This window comes from Sorghum bicolor, chromosome 4, assembly GCF_000003195.3.
Source record: "Sorghum bicolor cultivar BTx623 chromosome 4, Sorghum_bicolor_NCBIv3, whole genome shotgun sequence".
Classification (NCBI taxonomy): Eukaryota; Viridiplantae; Streptophyta; class Magnoliopsida; order Poales; family Poaceae; genus Sorghum; species Sorghum bicolor.
Window position 1 is genome coordinate 67525544 of NC_012873.2, and position 20040 is coordinate 67545583.

General features: G+C 43.0%; 2 protein-coding genes across 2 annotated transcripts; one reads left to right on the plus strand and one right to left on the minus strand.

Annotated features, from left to right (window-relative positions):
- LOC8056447 lies at window positions 7620-10164 on the plus strand. The gene is made up of 2 exons (XM_002452996.2): window positions 7620-8247; window positions 8879-10164. The coding sequence occupies exons 1-2, from the start codon at window positions 7620-7622 to the stop codon at window positions 9616-9618; spliced, it is 1368 nt and encodes a 455-aa protein (XP_002453041.1). The 3' UTR covers window positions 9619-10164.
- Window positions 10753-16852, minus strand: LOC8056448 (actin-related protein 2/3 complex subunit 1B). The gene is made up of 15 exons (XM_002454736.2): window positions 16613-16852; window positions 15376-15461; window positions 15223-15299; window positions 15031-15125; window positions 14405-14474; window positions 14116-14185; window positions 13763-13836; window positions 13633-13675; window positions 13120-13201; window positions 12914-13002; window positions 12742-12827; window positions 12397-12457; window positions 11428-11534; window positions 11283-11341; window positions 10753-11203 (listed from the first exon to the last, which is right to left on the minus strand). Exons 1-15 carry the CDS (start codon window positions 16680-16682, stop codon window positions 11145-11147), a joined length of 1128 nt encoding a protein of 375 aa, XP_002454781.2. The 5' UTR covers window positions 16683-16852; the 3' UTR covers window positions 10753-11144.

Genomic DNA, 20040 nt, shown 5'->3' on the forward strand with positions numbered 1-20040 from the left:
TATTTATATTTATCGTTTTGATTGCATATTATATCACTATTATTCCCTCCGGCCGGGCAGCTTTCTTAGGACACTCTATGCTAAAAACTATATATATATATATATATATTCTATACCGATTAGTTTGTATAGACACTATATATAGAAACAATGATCTCAATGGATAGTTTCTACAGAATAATTTTTCGTCCAATCATATTCATTCTCTCTCTATTCTCAACCAATCACATCACTTCATTTCTTGATTCTTGTGGAAACATGGTTCCTAACTTAGATATGATTTCTATGATTTTTGCTCTCTTTCTTCAATAACTACCTTTTCATATCAGCAAAATGCTTAGGTAGCCGTTAATTAATGTTCATAGAAACTATAATGGTTTCTGCATTAAGGCCTTGTTTAGATGCAAAATTTTGGATTTTGACACTATAGCACTTTCGTTTGTATTTGACAAACATTGTTCAATCATGGACTAAATAGGCTTAAAAGATTCGTCTAGCGATTTACAAACTATGCAATTAGTTATTTTTTATCTATATTTAATGTTCCATACATGTGCAGCAAGATTCGATGTGATAGAGAATCTAGTAAACTTTTGAGTTTTTAAGTGCATCTAAACAGGCTCTAAGAGTGCCCTTAGATTTTGCAAGCCAAAACTCATAGCCAAAACTCATATATTGTTTAGTTCCTAAAAAATTTTGCAATTTTTTTTCAAATTCTCCGTCACATCGAATTTTGCGGCACATGTATGAAGCATTAAATATAGGTAAAAAAGATAACTAATTACACAGATTGTATGTAATTTGTGAGACGAATCTTTTGAGCCTAGTTAGCTTATGATTGGATAAGTATTTATCAAATACAAATGAAATTGCTACTGTTAACATTTCGCAAATTTTTTTAAAGTAAACAAGAGCAAATTATGCGTGTGGCTCGTACCTCCATAGCATTTATCAGTGTGCCTCCTGAATTCATACATGCAAGCTCGACTCTTCGAGTCTTGAGTGGCCATGCAACGATTCTAGTCCCATGCAGCATGCAAGCGATTTGTTGCAACGGCACCGTCTTCTTACACACCTCGTTCTAGCTGTAGCGCCCTATAAACTTACCTAGATGAAAAATGAGAGAAAGCTGCCCAGAGGAATTACTATAAAATCGATTTTTAGCAATGAGACGGCTCAATCTCGAAAAGTTATACAACTTTATAGATAATAATCTTTTTATTTAAAATCATTTATCTACTAAAATTTGTATCTAAGTTTCTCATATTTTGAAATTCAAAAACTTCAAACGGCCTTGGAGAAACAATCAAAACTGTACTACTCGATATCTATATCTTTCTAATTGAAATAGTTTTTTCCTTTCAATTCGTTTAAGATTCTAAATATTTATTTTAAATCCAATAAAGTGAATAAAAAATAGCATATCTTACCGTTTAGTTAGAAGTAACATTTGGGCGGAGTGGCTAGGTGAGATATGGGGGCATGAGGTTGAGTGTTCGAATCCCACCGCATGTGATGAAAAACAATTCCTCAAATTATTTAGAAAACAAATTTTCGAGATGGCTAGATTTCAAGCCGTCTCTAGAAAAGAAAATAAATCTTAGAGATGGCTAAATTTCAAATCACCTTTATATATACATGATTTGCAGATGCAGCTTGTGTTGTCATCCACTCCTATATAAATCAATTTGTAGAGCTAGCTTAGGCCAATCGCCTTTATAGACATTTATACCAACCCCTCACAATTTCTTTAGGTACGTAGTAGTGTATATGGAGGACAAGGATATCTCCCTGTAGACGTTCATCAACCGCTCTAGTGCTCTACAATTCCTTTAGGTGTAGTAGTGTGTGTATATAGAGGACAAGTCTATTCAATGCGTCAGCCTCACCCGTTCTCGTGACCATAAAAGTCAATTCTCTGCAACCGTAAAAATTGGCTCCCACCATCCAACCCGCCTCCTCTAATCCCACAACCGTAAAACATAGATCCAAATAGCATTTTATCCATAGAATGAATGTTGTCTGTCATCTACATCTAAGCATAGCAAGTATGAACATTAGAATAGAGTGGAGCTTGATCTTACACGAGTAGTCCTTCATTGTCACAAACTACTATGAAGCTAGAAATCAAGAAATGCTCAAACGTAGCCAATGAATGAGCAATAGAAGTCAAAACTCTGCAGAGGTGTACAAGTGAACCCATAAAAATAGTCGAATGAACAATACATGAACGATATCGTCAATAGTTATGGTCAAAATTACATGGCTAGTGCATGCATTGGGATGCATGATCTCCCAAGGGCCTCTTCCAGGTAAGATGCATATAGGCCCTGATATATACAAATACAATAGGAAAAAAAAAAAAACAGTGCCGCCGATAACGAAACAGCACCAGCATGCATGTGCTGTATGCGTTCCCGTATCGTTTTTTTCGATCTCTATTTCTTCCGTTCCGGCGACAACTCGTATACCAACGGATCGTGTTAGTTACGGCGAACTACTTGCATAGTTGCATCAGTGAAGGGATTAATCCGTGCATCCACGCACACGTACTACGTCATATATATGGATGATCATATCGGCGCACCATCCGCGACATGATTCCCAGAGATCGACGTGACTATTAATTCACTTATTCGAGGCGGTGACGACCGGAGCTATAAATTAATCCTTTTGTTGATCAAGGTATTGTAGTTCTAATTAATCGGATCATGCATTGATAAGAAATTATTCTGTAGAATCGATATTGATAAAATCAGTAGTGACTTGCATCGATAGGATTGATCCTTGTCCCTCCCTGACCGATATGCCACGCCACCAACCTCCTCCATTGTGGAATTGCTAAGAGAGCACCAGATCTGCCTCCCTGGGATCCTCCACAATTCCACCCAACATAAGAATATAGGATCTGCTAGGGGAAGACCACAAGGATCCGGTCCGCGGGTAGTAGGGATGGCAATGGTGCGGGTCCAGACTAGGTGGAGGATCCATGCACCAGCACCCGAAACCTGAGAATGGATGAGACCCAAACTCGCCCAAACCTAGCTTTCTTTGGGTGGAGATCTGTCCCTGCCCCTAAACCCACCGGTCCCCGAAACTCGATGAGATAGGGGTCGAGTGTTCAGTGGCTCATCAGGCGCCATCGTGTCGCTGTCGGGCCTTGTTGGAGTCGTCAGCTCGCCTTGTTGTTGTAGTGTTGGTGCAACCGTCCATTAGAGCAGGCCGAGCAGCGAGCTTCCTAGCTAGGGATGGAGAAGAAAGGGGCAGTGGGCATACGAGAAGGCCCTGTGTGACTGCAGTGTCCGTGCCTCGGTGGCCCCGTGTGCTACATTGATATCCCAATGAGGCAGGACTAGGGTCTAGTGGAGTGTGCCTCGCAAGGACTAGCGGAGCACGGAGACTAGGTTGTGGCGCTAGGTGCTTGGGGTGCAGTGGTGGCATGTCCGCGAGTGCAAGGGGTCGAGTGTGGAAGTGTGGGGTGGCGGGCAACAGCCGTGTGGACATTGTGGTGAGAACTGAGAAGCTAAGAGAGATGGATCGAGATGATTACTTGTTTATTTACCTAGGGTTTGGGTAGGCTATGATAATAAGCTTCGGTGGATATTTTTAGTGTTGATATAACAATTTTTGAGTCACCAAACCACCGAGGGGCAAAATCTAGCCTCATCCTTGAAAGCGCCCCAATTCAGGCCCTGAACCCGAGACCCACGGGGAGAAATTAAACCCACCTCTGCCCCGCAGGGTCCAAAACCCATGACGACCTAATCTGACCTGACCCCACTACTTTCCATAACGAGAAGCACAAGAGCTTAACCTGACCCTACAGCCACCGCCGCCGCAAGACGTCACGACCGAGATGGGGGTGATGGTGCCATCACAACCAGAAGGATGACGCTCTTCGAGGTGGTGAGGGTTGTCACTGCCACCAACAATAATATGGTAGAGGATGAGAGACGCTGTCAACGGATGCTTAGAGGGTGGCGAAACGAAGGGGCAACAAAAAGGGTGTTAAGTTAGAACACTAGGTCCTAATGCATATGCATGACCAACAACACCTAGTGGCACTTGATAACTATTTTAACCATGATTTTACCTCTTTATAGTATGATTATTTATCCTAAACTCAATCACAGCCTCTATGGTGTCCTGATTGGTGAAATATAAGCCCTATTTATATCTTTGCGTTTCTTGGTCTTCATAGGATGTTGTTTTTCTCTTTCTTCTTTTCCAAGTGGAGCACTTGATCTTCATATTTGTCCATCTCCATCACCATGGACATTATCATCTAGCTCCATCACTTAGTGTGTACCAACCTATGTTACATAACATGTACTTATGACAAAGGTTAGTACACGCTTAGGTTTCATCAATTATTCAAAATCAAACTAGGGCTTTCAATTGCCAGGTCTCAAGAAGGCATGATGGGTGCTGTTCACCACAGGTCACGCCTACAACTAGGGTTCCCCCACCCGAGACCATTAACCCACGCATGGTGTCTAGTGGTCTCATCAGTCCATGTAGGCTCGGATGCCAGGTGGACGAGAAAAGTGGGGAGATGGTGGCCTTGCAGCCTGTTAAAGGAGCACCATGGATTTACCATGGAGATGGTAGCTTTCACCCTACAGAGATAGTCGTTGCTTCACTTGAGAAACTAACAAAGCTTCCATGGAGTTCTACGTTTGCGAGGGAGGAATGACAACCTTAGGCACGCGTTTTCTTAAAATGGAGAGAGAATACAGAGAGATAAGAAAATGAGGACTGAGAAAAGTTAACAAGGAATGTCAGGAGTGGTGGTCAGTGGTAGGACCAAGGAGGCAGGTGCAAGTGTGCCTTGCATTGAGGAGGCATTGGTTTCAGTGCACTAGCTCCTACATAGATGAACACTTTTTCACATGGCTATTGATCCTATATGCCTGTGGTGGTATGGTGGTGGCCTTAGAGCCTAGTGGTAGTGGCGCTCCAAGGGCCACCTCATGGGCTTGATGTGTGTCCCCTAGGGCCCACATGAAAGGTTCGCAACATACCCTATATCCCATGACACTAAGAGAGGCCTCACCAAACATGCCTCCACAGGGGGGTGTTGATGTAACATCTCCATTTTAAAATATAGGATGCATACTATAGAAAGGTAAAACATTCTAAAGTTTGATCGACTACATATTAGTAAAAAATTATGAATATTTTTTGCAAAGAAACATACATCAATAGACTCATATTTTGCATGCCTTTGAGTATGATATTGCTTTGACATGATATATATTATGTGAAAAAATAATGGAAAAAATAAAGGATACCTCAAAAGGATTTACTTCCTCCATGCCAAACTATAAGTCATTCCAAGAATATTAGAGAGTCAAAGTATCTTAAGTTTAACTAAACTTATATGATAAGATAATAATGTTTATGATGACAACTAAGCATCATTAGATTCTTCATCAATTATATTTCGATAGTATACCTATTTGATGTTCAAAATCTTTATAATTTTCTCTACAACTTTGGTCAAATTTGAGATTCTTTGACTCTCTAAGATTCTTCAAATGACTTATAATTTGAATTGGAGGAAGTAACAAATTCAAGTATGCCTATAAAATTAAAATAAATGGAAGGAGTACAAGTTAATTATTGTCCGTGATTTCCCTGCCATTTTAGCTTTGTATGACAATATTACCCAACCCAAAATTGTTGTTAATCAACATGCAAACTAGCTCTCTGCAAAATAGCATATATAATTAACTTGACATATGTATACACCAAGGAATGTGTTGAGTACCTAGCTAGTTATAGTCACAAGCAACTCTCTTCGGCTGAAGGCCTGAAGCCACGCAATGTAAGGCAAAGCTGTCAAGGAGGCAAAAAACGATTGGCGACGAATGGTGTAAGCTGTTTGAGGCATCCACACAAAGTACTACGTAACTGCTTTTGTAAATTCTTCTACTTCTGTCTCAACAACATTTTCAAGATGTAGATTTCCCAGGCCAAAATGTTAACCTTTTAATACAATCAGGTAGGGATCTCTCCCTCCGATCCCCCCGGTTTGAAACCCTCAAAGAACAAGCAAACTCTCTTCCTCTGTAGCCAGCTACAGTAGTTATTTGCTTACATACATATATGAGTACAGGGGAGTTTCCCTAAGAGCACATGTAGTTTTTACTTGCTATAATTCCTTGTACACTCACACCAAGTCAAAACCTTGGTAGGAGTGTATCCACCTAGCTTGTATCAATATCACTGCACACCCTCACCTCAAGATAGGTGCTGTACATGCAATAGTGGATATATCAAATCGTCTTGTAATATAATCCTCCCTAGAAATGGACCCCCTACTTGAACCCATTTGAAAACATCACATCAGAGCAGGGAACGAGAGCAGCAGGCAGGTACGTACATGAGAAGAGGAAAGAACTGGCTAAGTCCAAGGATAGTTGGATGGCCCTTCAAGCTAGGGTTGCACGTACGCAGCTATGCCTATGCTTGGAGGTGGCAAGTCTTGTACTTGCTGGTCCCTAGCAGCAAAAAGAAATGTGCCTTGGTCATTGGCCATTGTGACAGTTGTCAATTGTCATGTAAGTTGCTGCTTAAACTAATTATCAGATAATTACTCACCATCACCAATGGGTTAGGACCACACTACATACAGATTTTTTAGAATTAAACTGTGCATAATTCTTGTGCTAATCACCCTCACTTTCTGCATGGCACATGCACTTTGTTCCCTCCAGATAGTGTGGTTTTAAGATCTCAGTATCTCACAGCCCAAACTAGTTGGCCTCTGCTTCTGTTATATGATGATGATCTCCATCTTTATCATGCTTTTCTTTTCAAAATTAGTTATACATCTACACTGCAAAATGCATGGCAGCAGTACGTAGTTTAGAAAATAACCTTTTAACTTGAGCAATGTACAATTAATATCCACAGTAAAAGTTCCTGTTTCCATCGTATTATATGCATACACCAACAATAGTCGACTATATATGTTATGACGTCGACTTATGAGTCAGGGGCGGTGGAGGCAGCTGGGCAGCTAGTGCTAAAGCAAAACGCATGGATTATTAATGTCTCTGCATGTCATTTCTTGCTTAGTAAATGCTAAGCTTATTATAAGTTGTACTAACCTAATCAATGCAAGAGGCCCACTTGTAGGTCTCTACAGGGCTCTCTACTAGCTTTTTCCTCCCACACTGCAAGTTACTCTAACATGCTGCCTTCATTCTGAAGCTTGAGAACTGATCTTGATCAGTACACCCCTCTTGTTATAGTAAAACATAAGTTCCAGAGAATGTTGCAAAACCCTAGCCCAAAGGTCCCCCTTTCCACATTAGGGCAGCCCTCCCTATCCTGCTTCCACACCACCCATCAGCCACATGGTGAGAAGTGAGACATGCCATGCTACCCAAATCATCACCTTGTTGTACCTCCTTCATGTGTGTATATACATCGCATTCCTCTCCTCTAGCTTTACACCTAGCTAACTCCACACTAGCTAGCTAGGCTAGCTAGCTCATATGCTTGCAGTAGTCTTGCACCTAGCTAGCTCCTCTTCTCTAACAACACACAGGTACGTGATCTGCTAGTGAGAATAATATTAAGGTATAGTAGCTTTCCATTGCGAAGATATGGTAGGCAAGCCGCCACAACACCGCCACCACCATGGCTCCTCCTCACATGGTGGGGCAGAGGAGCTCAACCTCTTGCACATGGCCAGGGGCTCCCCGCCGCCGCCGCCAGACGGTGGCGGCGAGAGACGGGGCGCGCTGGGCCAGTGGAAGTGCAGGCTGCTGGGCTCCCTCCGCCCGCGGCGCGCGCGCTGCGTGGTGTGCCTGCAGGTGCAGCACGTCACCGGCCTGCCCCCAGCCGCGGAGGGGCGCGGGGTGGTGGTGGGGTGGCGGAGCAGGGGCGGCGAGCAAGGGGAGCACACGGCGCCGGCCCGGGTGGCGCGGGGCGCCGCCGCGTTCGACGAGGTGTTCCTGCAGTACTTCACCGTCGGCGGCGCCACGCTGCGGGGCTTCACCGTGTGGGCAGCGCTCCTCGACGCGCCCGCCGATAATGGGGATCTTGGCGCGTTCCCCGTCGACCTCGCCGAGGTCGCGGCCACCGCGGCGGAGACCTCCAACCCCAGCAAGTTCGGAGGCAAGGCGCTCAGCTTCCCGCTGGGCGGGGCGGCGGCCGGTGCGGTGCTCACCGTCAGCGTCTACTGCAGAGTGATGGATCAGCACGAGGACAACCATGGGGCTGCTAACAATGGTATGTGCAGAGCTTTTTATTTACACCTAGTATGAATACATGCATGCAATATATTGGTAGGCAAACAGATTATTTCATCAAAATGAATGAACTTTAAATTCCTGATGAGAAGCTAGCTAGTTTGTACTAGCTCTCTTCAAGTATGACCTGTTGTGTTCATTATATAGAACATATATACCATGCATGTTCATGCATGGTTAGGAAGAACTCTTCATTCTAGTGAGTTTTGACGCTCGTGCTTTTGATGACCATGACTCAATTTAACCAAGTTCATGTGTAGATAATCAAAGAGTAGTAACAAATTCCCACATTAAAGATGCAAATTATGATAATATATTTCATAATGTGTCTAATTAAGCTTATTTGATATCATGTTTGTTCTATAAATTTGGTTAAGCTTATAATAGTTTGACTTAGAGGAACTGAAAACCATTTATATTTGAGGACGGATATATATAATACATGGAATCAATTGCCACATGATAAATAGTATGATCTCAATTTCTTGATGCACTTCACTATGTTCATGTATATACTGTATAAATATAGCTACAGTTTAGGCGATGCAATTGTGCTTATTTGCTTAAAAAAAAGGAGAAAAAACAACGTACGTGCGTCCATGGTGACTTAGGTCAAGCAAGGGAGAAGAAGAACAAGGGCAAAGCAGGCTCCTACGCCTCTTGCCTGCCGGACCTGAGCTGCCTCCGCAACCGGCAGGTGGCGGCAGCGGCGGCATCCGGCGGTTTGGCGCGCCGTGCCACGTCCATCCGCTCTGACCGTGGCGGCTTCATCACCATCGAGAACTCGATGGCCGAGATGGACGGCGGCGGGGCCGGGACGGCCTTCGGCGTGGCGGCGGAGGACGTGGACGAGGAGGAAGGCGCGGGGTTCATCACCATGGAGAAGAGCAGGGTGTCGTCGAGGTCGTCGAGCCGGCCGCTGCCGCCGGACACGGTGGAGGAGGAGGAAGAGGAGGAGGAGGACGAGAAGCCGTGCCTGTTGATGGAGCTGTCGTCGGAGGAGGCGGCGTCGGCGGCGGACGTGGAGAAGGTGGAGGACGAGTTCCTGGCGATGCTGGAGGACAGGTACTGGGCCAGGAGCAAGGAGATCGAGAAGGGGCTGGGCGTGAGCCTGGACATTGGGCTGGACCTGGGTCTGGACCTCGACTCGCTCATCAAGGACGCCGAGATGGAGCTCGCCAAGGCGGAGCAGTCGTGGAAGAGCAAGGTCGGCGCCGCCATCGTGGAGGAGGAGGAGTACAAGGAGCTCGTCCGGAGGTGGAGCGCCAGGGAGGCCAGCCACCACTCTGCTGCTGCTGCGGCTGCCGCCACCGGCTGCTCCTGGGGCTTTGGATTCGGGAGCCCAATCTGAAAATGGACTTGGATGGATGCCTCCGTTCTTGTTTTTCTGTCTACTCTACTTGATCATCATGCACGTTTAATGTTATATATATATATGTGGATGAACATGTTGATTCAATCAGAAATGTATTGTAATTTGGCTGATGCAATGTAATATTGAGAAAATTAAAGCCTCGTTTGGTACACAACACTATTTTTCTGGTGGAGTAGTGTTTTTTTTAAAAAAAAAAAAATAGCTCCACTAGCAGCTCTGCTTGAACTTATTAGTCATGAAACAGTGTTTTTTTCTCATCCGTCTTATCAGCGGCAGAAACCATCGGCCGAACAACTTTTTATACTAGATATGATAATATGAGTTAGGAGAAAATACGTACTTTTAATAGCCTTCTCTCTCCACCACGTCAAATCCTGAGCACAATCAGCAATCAAATTGATTGCTCAAATCGACTAGTTAGGGACACCCTAAAGGATGGAAAAGAATCCATGCAAGACCTCAAATTCAACCGCTTCTTGTTTCAAGCTCACTCACGACATCGCCATGCCTACCTAAACTCAGCAATTAGGGACAGCCGTTTTGCTCTGGCCCCAACTTTGCTGCTGTTTCTCTATGCCGCACGTAGGCATGGCCAAACAACCAAACTTCTAACAACAAACGAGCTAGGTAAAGTTTTAGCTCGACATCACATTAGTCTCCCAAAAACAGGCATGGCCTAGTTGATCCAGCAAGCAGGCACAACACTACAAATATTCGGGCTGAGGAGATGACATTTGAACACCATAAAGCACCATGTGTCTCCTCGCTAGTCGGTCTAACCACAGCCCCACATGTTAGAACAAAAGCAAAAGGTGATCTGCACGGCAGCCGCTAGCTAGATTTGCTCACTCTTAGAACAAAAGCAAAGCGAGCACACAGCTAGTACGAGAAGCTCATGCATGCATATGCTGCCAAAACTGGCCGACCCGGTGACTCTGATCAGGGGGCAAACCAGGATTAGCGTATAGGGATCCACCAGCAGGGCAGGTCCCCACAGGCCACATATCAGCAGGGCCTTGTTTCATGGCCCCCTCCTACTGTTAGATTACACATAATGGTCACAGCTTTCAACCGTCAGGCGAGTCTTTCGATCCTGCAAAGAACCAAGCAGCAGAAGAAACGAGGTGCCCACAAGTCCCAGTAAAGCATTCGCGGATGAATTCCACGTGTGGTTATTTTACACAGGGTGCCGGAAAGAAAAAACGCTGGATCACGTCAATTGCCTACCTAGCTAAAATTATACAGGTTACACAATATATATGGACTCAATTCAAAGGACAAAATTACTCGCCAAAAATGAATCTACTTGATAGATGCAAGCTGTCCCCTACGCTAAGGCAATTTTTCTGTGTACAGGTACAACAAAATAAAAAAGCAATCTACCTGGCTGGCCCTGGATCTTGAAAACCTGCAGGACCCCGCTGCCAAGAATGGTCCCCTGAGTACGATGGGTAATGACAGAAGTTCCCTTGATTTGATTGGTAACGAAGCCTTCCCTCGAGCTATTTTGCAATGATGATGTGATTTTCCAAATCCCATACCACGATTTTACCGTCCAATCCTGTAAAACAAGTGGCAAGTAATGTCAAAACATGTTCAAACAAAAGAGCTGGAAGCAATTGGAAGGCTAAGCTATAAACCTGACGTGCTGAATTGTTTGATAGTACCGTCGCTTCCTTTTATCAAGGGTACAATACACCTGCCGATATGAAGAAATTATTATTCTGTCGGAGACGAGAGCATATCACTGGAAGTACCAAAATAAATATGAGTTAAAGACAGTACGTTATGCAATTCTCATGGGCCCCACCACGAGGTTTTGATGGTTCCACGGTGTCGCTACTAGTCCCTTGCTTTGATTGGCCATATAGCTTTCCAAGGGCTTCAGAGAGCTGAAATGTTTTTTTTTCGGTATTATTAGATGATGAGTGTTGTTGACTTGGTGAATTCAAACTCAGTCACATAGCTTGTCTTTTTTTCTCGAAAACGCAGGAGAACTGCGCTTCAGTCACATAGCTTGTCAGTGATCAGAATTTCAGCAGTATTATATAAATAGCCATAAAATTGCAGTCTGACTATACATACAACTAATTAAATTATGTACTCCTGGCAAAATTTCAGGTACTGAACTAAATTACTTTTAATGTTCAAGAGTTTAACTACACAAATAAGAAGTAAATTGCTAGCTACAACAGCAGGCTGCCAAAAAAGACAACACTGACCAACCTTTGCTGCCTAGTACCGATTTTCCTAACTGACCAAAAATTAGATCAGTTTGGCATCAAAACAAATAGGTCAAACACCGCGTAATATATTACATGTAAATCTTTATGACAATTCCAGCTGGACGGGATTAGTTACATCTAAACAAAGCCTTACCGAGAACCACTACCATAAAGGTTATACTTGGCTGAAAAGAAACCCATAATAAGACAGCCAACCAAATTTTGCAAGCAGGGCTTGCGATATGTACCAATTACGCGGGGGGGGGGGGGGGGGGGGCGGGCATCATCTGAGCATCTAGCCATTAGCAACTCTTACATTAGTTCTTGTATGAACAAACAACGAAACAATTCAAACCAAGCTCCATCATTAAGAAAGGAATTGGCACGTAATACTTAACCAATTAGGATAAAGTAAATCCTTGATGAACATAGAGTGAATAGCACCCTCACATAATAGCAAAACAACGGTAAGTATAATATGGACAGGCATTCACTACATGAATTAATGATAGGGAAGGTAAAAAAAGACCTGTGAGGCTTTTGAAGCTGATGGGGCAACTTTCCTCTCATCCAAGAATCTTATGAAACTCCTACATAACAAAAGGTGTAGCTATGGTGAAAAGAAAGGCTTAGATGTAATGAATGAAAATCACAGTGACTTGCATATCCTGTAGAAATGGATTTCAGTAAAAAAAGAGAAATGGAATAATTTGCGAGGGTACTGAGGCTAAAAGGATTAATAGATTTGAGGTATGCATAGCAATTTACATGGTTTCTACTGGAAGCAACAACTCAGTCCAGAACACTTCAGGACTACAAGGGAAATGAAATATAAACAATATAAGAAAAATGCTCCATATGGACCTTTGCTTACCAAAGCCCAGTATCATCAGCAGCAAAGATCATAGGATTGCAGTCAAATCCAACACCAATCAATGTGCGCTCAGAGACAAAAAGAACCTGAAAGTTTGAACAGTTCAACATTATGAAACACAGAAATCACAACATGCAATTAAATAGTATCAGAAGGGAAAATGCTGACCCACATCACGGAGAGGCAGATCACGCAGCACCAAATTTTGTGCTGCAGGAGACGATTCGACTTCATCAATGAAATAAACCATGGAGTTGTGCCCTGGTAATCAACTTACATGTCAGCGCAACAGCGTGGTTGTTATGCTCTAACAAATGGTGTCGTAAAAACAATGCAGATTTGACACTCTCAATAACAATTTGGTATTGGAACAAGAACCTGCATAGGCCAATGTCTTCCCACTTGGTGACCACCTTACACCAAATACCCAAGTAGATGATAGATCAAGCTGAGCAATTTGCTGCATCCAAACAGGTTAAAAAATATTACAAGGATGAATACTCACTTCCACAGGGAAAGAGAACAAATCATATGCTATTCATGATTTGCACTAAGCCTATGACAAATGAAGGGACCTGAGCAAGCATTCCACAAAAATAATAATAACTCAGCATAAGGTTAAAGCTTAGCTCAGTGCACGAACAGATTACGTGTTATTTTTCAACAGTAGATGGTATAGGTGTGTCAATAGTCAATATACTTGAAAATCTTGTTACTATTGCCAAAACTATTAGCCTTAAAAGATGTTCAGTTGCATGTCATGACTAGTAAGTGTTGTGACAGATAAATGAGGAAACATATCTGAACATTGCAAAAGTACAAACTGCAATAAAAATTGAAGCTACAATCAAACAGATGGCACAATATCAAATGGATGGGTTAATAAAATACCTCTCCGAATTTTGAATCAGTTGAAGTGCTCGATTGTGTTCCCCTGTTGAGAAGTGGAAAAGGGTATGAGGCAAATAAAGCATTTTGATGATTTTAGATTCCTAATAGATGTAAGGCCAGCGTGTTCCACCTTTTGTCTACACCCTTGATAAAAGTAGAGAACACTCTGCATTTACCATCTGTAGAAGTTGTTGCAAGATATATCTGAAGAAATACAGTAGCAAACAAACTAGTGTTACATTCAATGGGAACAGGTCTTGCACCTGCATCTACATGACAATACCAGTTCCTACATAGTGGCATACATATAGAGAAAATTTACTGCAAAAAGAACTGCATCATGTCATCCAATATCTTTAATCATATAGATGGAGGTTCTCATAAATGGCGGAATACGGTGCCAACAAAAAACATATTGAGAACACAACACAAATGATTTTGCTGTTAGTTTCCTACTGAAGTCTCTCATTACTTTAGACTCACATTGTTTGGATGCCATGCTAGACTAGTGACAGAAGATTCATGCCTTTTCCTGATAACCTTGCTAATCCACCTGTAGCACAGTGTAGGATATAAGACAGTTAAAGATGTGTATCAAGAGTGTCAGATTAACCACACTAACTATAAGAACTAATTGATATAAAACATGCTCAATGACTCGTACTCATCAATCACCAATTGGGACATGCAACACAGAATAATGGATAACTAAGGTCATCCAAAAAATGGTAGTCAATTGATGAAAGAGGGATGGTGAACTGGGGTTAAATACCAGTTGTTTTCTTGTTCATAGTAGCAAACACACACAGATTTGGCACCACTTCCCACGGCGAACTTGTTTTCTGCAAACAAAACATAAAGAGATTTAAGGAAACAGATCATAGTTACTCATTAAAAATAAACAACAAAAACCATACTCAACAAGTTTTTTCTTCACATGTTTAGCTCACAAGTAATTGCATTCTTTCAACATGGACAGCACGGTGTTCCAACAAAGTGTGAAGTGCGCTGAGATAATCTGAATAGCTAAGGCATCTAATGCCCTGTTTGGCAGAGGTCCAGCTCCAAGAAATCAGCTGGTATTACTAGCTCCAGAAATGTGGGTACAACTGAGTTGTTTGATTGAGATGTTTTCTTCCTATTCTAGAAAAAAAAGTCTCGAGAGTCTTGATTTCAGCATACAAACTCTAGACCTGAGGTTTCATATGTTTGCATCACAGGACAAATATATTAGCATTACAGAATTTAGGTGTGGTCTGAGCTATCATCAAACTTAAGTCTCATACTGTGTATGTAATGAAAACTAGGAGAGCATGTGCACTTGGATAATCGTTTCATTTCACCAGTAGAGTGACAAAATGTACAGTTGTGACAGAAATAGGAAGGGAATTAACTAACCTTTTGGGCTCCACTGAACACATAAAGCTGCACGATTTAACTTTAGAATAACCAGGGTAGGTACCCAATCAGATCCTTCTTGTGTCCAAACATATCTGAGGCCAAATAAAAAAAAATAGCACCCATATACCCACTGCCAGAGTAAGAAGCAAGACAAATCTTCTAGAAATCTGAACTTTGACGTATACTTACGAATTTCTATCATGTGAAACTGTTACGATTTTGTTGGATGATTTACTCCAGTCTATTCCCGAAACTATTTGATCATGCTGCAAAATATCAATAGAAATAAGATAATGAATTGCATTCTAATTAGGCCGTGGTACAGAAAGAATGTTTATCTACCTTTGACAGAACATGAAGTTTCTCCCACTTGTCTGTAAAGAATTTATAGATATGTACTTCATGGTTGTTTGGACAAAAGGCAATCACTGAAAGAGAAGAAAAGTTTTCCAATCAAATTCAAGATCAAACTCCTTGATAGGTTCAAATGCAAGATAATAATAACAATTAAAAAAACAGAATATCATGTATGTTCAGCAGAATCAGAAAGCTATTGATGCTTTGTTCTTAAATTCCACTAGGCCTTTTGCCAATGCAAGCAGACACCATCCTCTATTTTGGGGTATATTTCATACAAACAATTGAAATGACAGCCTCATATACATCAGAAGCAACTCGATATCGAAAGACATGATTTAATCACCCATTTGAAAAAAAAAAATACTTAATACAATCACGAATCCCATAATCTAATTTCCTACAGGACTATTGTCATCGTATAAGGAGTCAGGGATCCTTGATTTATTCAGCCATTTGAAGTAACTTGCACAATTCTAAAAGAGTATGTTGGCATTTAAGTAAATACCATGGCTAGTTTAGAACTGGTGTTATTTTGGCATGCTCCCCTGTTAGCAAAATGGGGTTATACTAGGGCAAAAAGTAAATGGAAGGGTGTGTCCAGAAGGCACCTGGAGCAAACACAGGTCCATTTCGCCTTTTTATGAACATTGATGCCAAGAGCAGCCCTCGTTGTAAGGATGGTCCATGGATGAAGACACATTGATTGATAACCCATAAGTGCAAACCAGCGCAGGAGGTAGCACTGGGTAGCCCTGTTCTGGCATACCACTACTCGCCTAGGCACCGTGAAGGCGTGAACCGGACCCGTCAATCGACTGACATTTCGGCTTGGGTTTGGATCATATCGAAGGCAAACGCAATTTAAATACCCAAGGTGGCACCACAAGCCCGAGCAAGCGAAAAGCGAGGATGGTGAGAGGCACGGCAGGAGGATTGATCCCCCGGCGATGCGATATAGTCCGATATCCAGGTGTCCGACGGAACAGCCCCTTGGGGGCGCCAGTCAGAGCGAGCATTTGATCCCCGAGGACGCGAGAGGGCGGTACCGAACCGAAACCCTAAGGAACCCGATCCCGAACACCCCACGTGCGGTAACCCTACGCCAGGCGCGCGGCGACTGGGGACCGGAACCGACGAGCGAGGCGCGGGCGGCGAGATCTAGAGCGGAGGAGAGGAGGAGGAGGAGGAGGAGGAGGTGAGGGGAGAGCGTTTGGCTTACTCGACTGGTCGGGGCTCCAGGCGTGGCAGGTGATGCACTCGGCGAACTGGTGGATCGCCGCCGCCGCCATCGGGGGGGGGCACGCAAGGCCAGCGGCGCGGCGAGGGCGGGACGAATTGGTCGACGCTCCCCTTCCACCACCCTCTAGGCCTAGGCTTGTGTTTGTGTAGCGCAGGAGAGGAAGTGGAGACTGGAGAGGTGGAGTGGAGGCCAAGGGAAAGGAAGGGAATACCACTCCCACCTCCACTTACAGCCCTACAGGTAGGCCGTTATAGGCTGCCTCTGTGCCTTTGGCTCGGCTAGGATGGGCACACGCGCACGGCGCACGGGCACGGGCGCGGCCCACACCGACAATTGGCAGCAGCGAGGGCCCACTGGCTGCACACGGTTCATTCCTTGCAATGCCCACGCGAGAAGGAGAGGGAGAGGGAGAGGGCCCAACCAAACCCAACAAGGGATTAGCGGTCCTGTTTAGTTTGGAGATGAAAATTTTTGGAGTGTCACATCAGATGTGTCGGAAGGATGTCGGAAGGGGTTTTAGAAACTAATAAAAAAACCAAATTACATAGCTCGTCAGAAACTGCAAGACAAATCTATTAAGCATAATTAATCTATCATTAGCACATGTAGGTTACTGTAGCACTTAAGGCTAATCATAGAGTAACTAGACTTAAAAGATTCGTCTCGTGATTTTAACCAAACTATGTAATTAGTTTATTTTTTTTGTGTACATTTAATGTTCCATGCATGTGTCTAAAGATTCGATAGGATGGATGAAAAAAATTTGGGTGGGGAACTAAACAGGGCCTTAGCTCAACTGTCAGTACTTGTTGCCTTTCTTCGCTTCGTCTTGTCTTCACTCTTTTCATTTGTTTCGTGCTCCACTCACGCAGGCCATCGGAATATAGCAGGCATCATTGTCCACGGCGAGCCATGATGTTATTTCTCCGGACCCTTTTGCCCACTACATTTTTCAGATTCCCTGTATTGTTCGCCTCTTTTGACCGTGTTTAGTTCCCAAAAAATTTTGCAAAATTTTTCAGATTCCCCGTCACATCGAATCTTTAGACGCATGCATGAAGTATTAAATATAGACGAAAATAAAAACTAATTGCACAGTTTGGTCGAAATTGACGAAACGAATTTTTTGACCCTAGTTAGTCCATGATTGGACAATATTTGTCAAATACAAACGAAAGTGTTACTATTCATATTTTGCAAAAAATTTTAGAACTAAACAAGGCCTTTGTTTCTTTGGCAAGAGATCACCACGACACCAACTAATACATGATACGACACCATCTTCTATTACAAAGTATCTGGGTTTCTAGATGGTATCCTCTTTTATTTCTTCCACCTCAGCATTCAGCCTTTTTAATTATAGTCTGTTATTATACTTGATCTAATGTAAATCATGTCAGCTTGTGCATGCTGGACAGAGGAAGATAAAACAACATATATGAGTCACAGATAACCAATGTTGGTCCACAAAAAGGTGACAACGGTCCGAGAAATCACAACTACACCTTCCTCGGTCCATGGATGTTGGTGGTATGTATGAAAAGTATGAGCGAGAAAAGCTCTTGGTGGTGTACAATGACACCTCAGCTCAATCAGGAGCGACGTGTGTGTGCGACTGCAATTGCAGCACAGGCAGGTACGACATCACGCTCCTTTGTTTCTCCAGGCATGGTTGTTGCTCAGAGGTCCAACGTGCATCAACATAGATGTTGTGCTTCATGCTCATCTGATAGGACAACGCGGGCGGTGGCGTCCTCGCCCCACCCCTGCCTTCCACCACCGGTAGCTCCCTTTGGCTCATCGCGCCACCCACTTCCTGCCCACTCCTAATCACATGACATCGTGTGAGCTCCACCGCGACACCCCCCATCCAATCGTCATCTCCCACCACCTCGCGCCCACCGCCGTCTTGCTCGCCTCCACCGCCATGTCACACCCGCTCCCAAAGCCTCCTTCTAATCTTGCCACGAATAGATCCCTAACCTTGGAACCCTAGCATCAGTGAGGTCCTCGTCTTTGATGCTAGCGATAGGGTGGGCCAACCTGTGTCACGTGCTCAGTGCACAACGCGACCGGAAGCGCGATAGAGATAAGCGGCCACACTGCACGTTCAGGGGAGGATTTGGATTTCCATCTAGTCTAGTCTAGAATCGAGTTCAATAGTGGGTGTAAGATGAAAACGGCCCATTTAGTGTACGACAGGCCGTGCCTCTCCCTTTGGGCCTGGGCTGCGTGCATCCAGCAGCATCGTGTTCGTTTCATCCCGCCCGCTGACTGCTACTGTAGTACCAGTATATATTTTGTTGCAGCCTTTCATGGTCCGCAGTGGATTTTGGATCTATCACGACTCACGTGGCCACTGTGCACACACAGCAGTGAAGATGGGAGCTAGATCCGTCCGGATCCGGGGCCTGACACTGTCACGCTGAACGTGCACACACACACACAACACAGAGATAAAAAAAGCCCAGGCCAGGCATCACATGCGCAAGCACAACCACATGACGTGGGGCGTAGGCATCGGATCTTTGGATTTGGATTGGATCCTTTCACATTCAATTGCAAGGTTCCGTCGCCGGCTCGCCGCTCACGTTGCATGAACGTGATTGATTCGTTTAAAAACCGTTGTGTTTTCCCCCTCTCGGTGTCAAACAAAAAAAATGCAAGTCTATGTTTTATTCGAGTTGAATCGTTTTAACTTTTTAGCTAAATTTATTTCAAAAAATGATATCAGTATTTATGGCTTTATGAATTAGGCAGATACACTGTGAGAATATATTTCGTTATGAATCTAATGGTATCTAGTTCATCCATTCTAAATAGTAAATCGTTTTGTTCAAAACATAGTAAAAGCTACATAGAGAAACCAGAATGAGTTATAATTTGTAATGGAGGAAGTATTTACTATAGTGTAACATAACTTGCATTATTTTTTCTTATATAAATTTAGTTAACCTTAAGAGAGTTTGGCTTGAATTAAGAATACTCGAATAGATGTGTACCAAGATTCAAAATTTATAATCTTTGACCAATTTGGCAACAATTTGAAATATAATAACAAACATTTATAAGGTTAGATTTAGAATTAAATGTACTATCTAATGATAAAGAATTATAAAAATGTAATATAGAATAAACAAATGATTAAAATATAGTTTGAAATAGCCTGCCACGGTATGTTATACCTTGTAAAAAATGAATTGGATGGAGTAACAAATAATTTTCGTTACATGCTTTTAAGACGGAGACACGGAGTTTAGGCCTTGTTTAGTTCCAAAAAAAATTATAAAAAGTTTTAGATTCTCCGTCACATCGAATCCTACAACGAGCATTAAATATAAATAAAAATAATAACTGATTGTATAATTTGACTATAATTTACGTGATGAATCTTTTAAATCTAATTA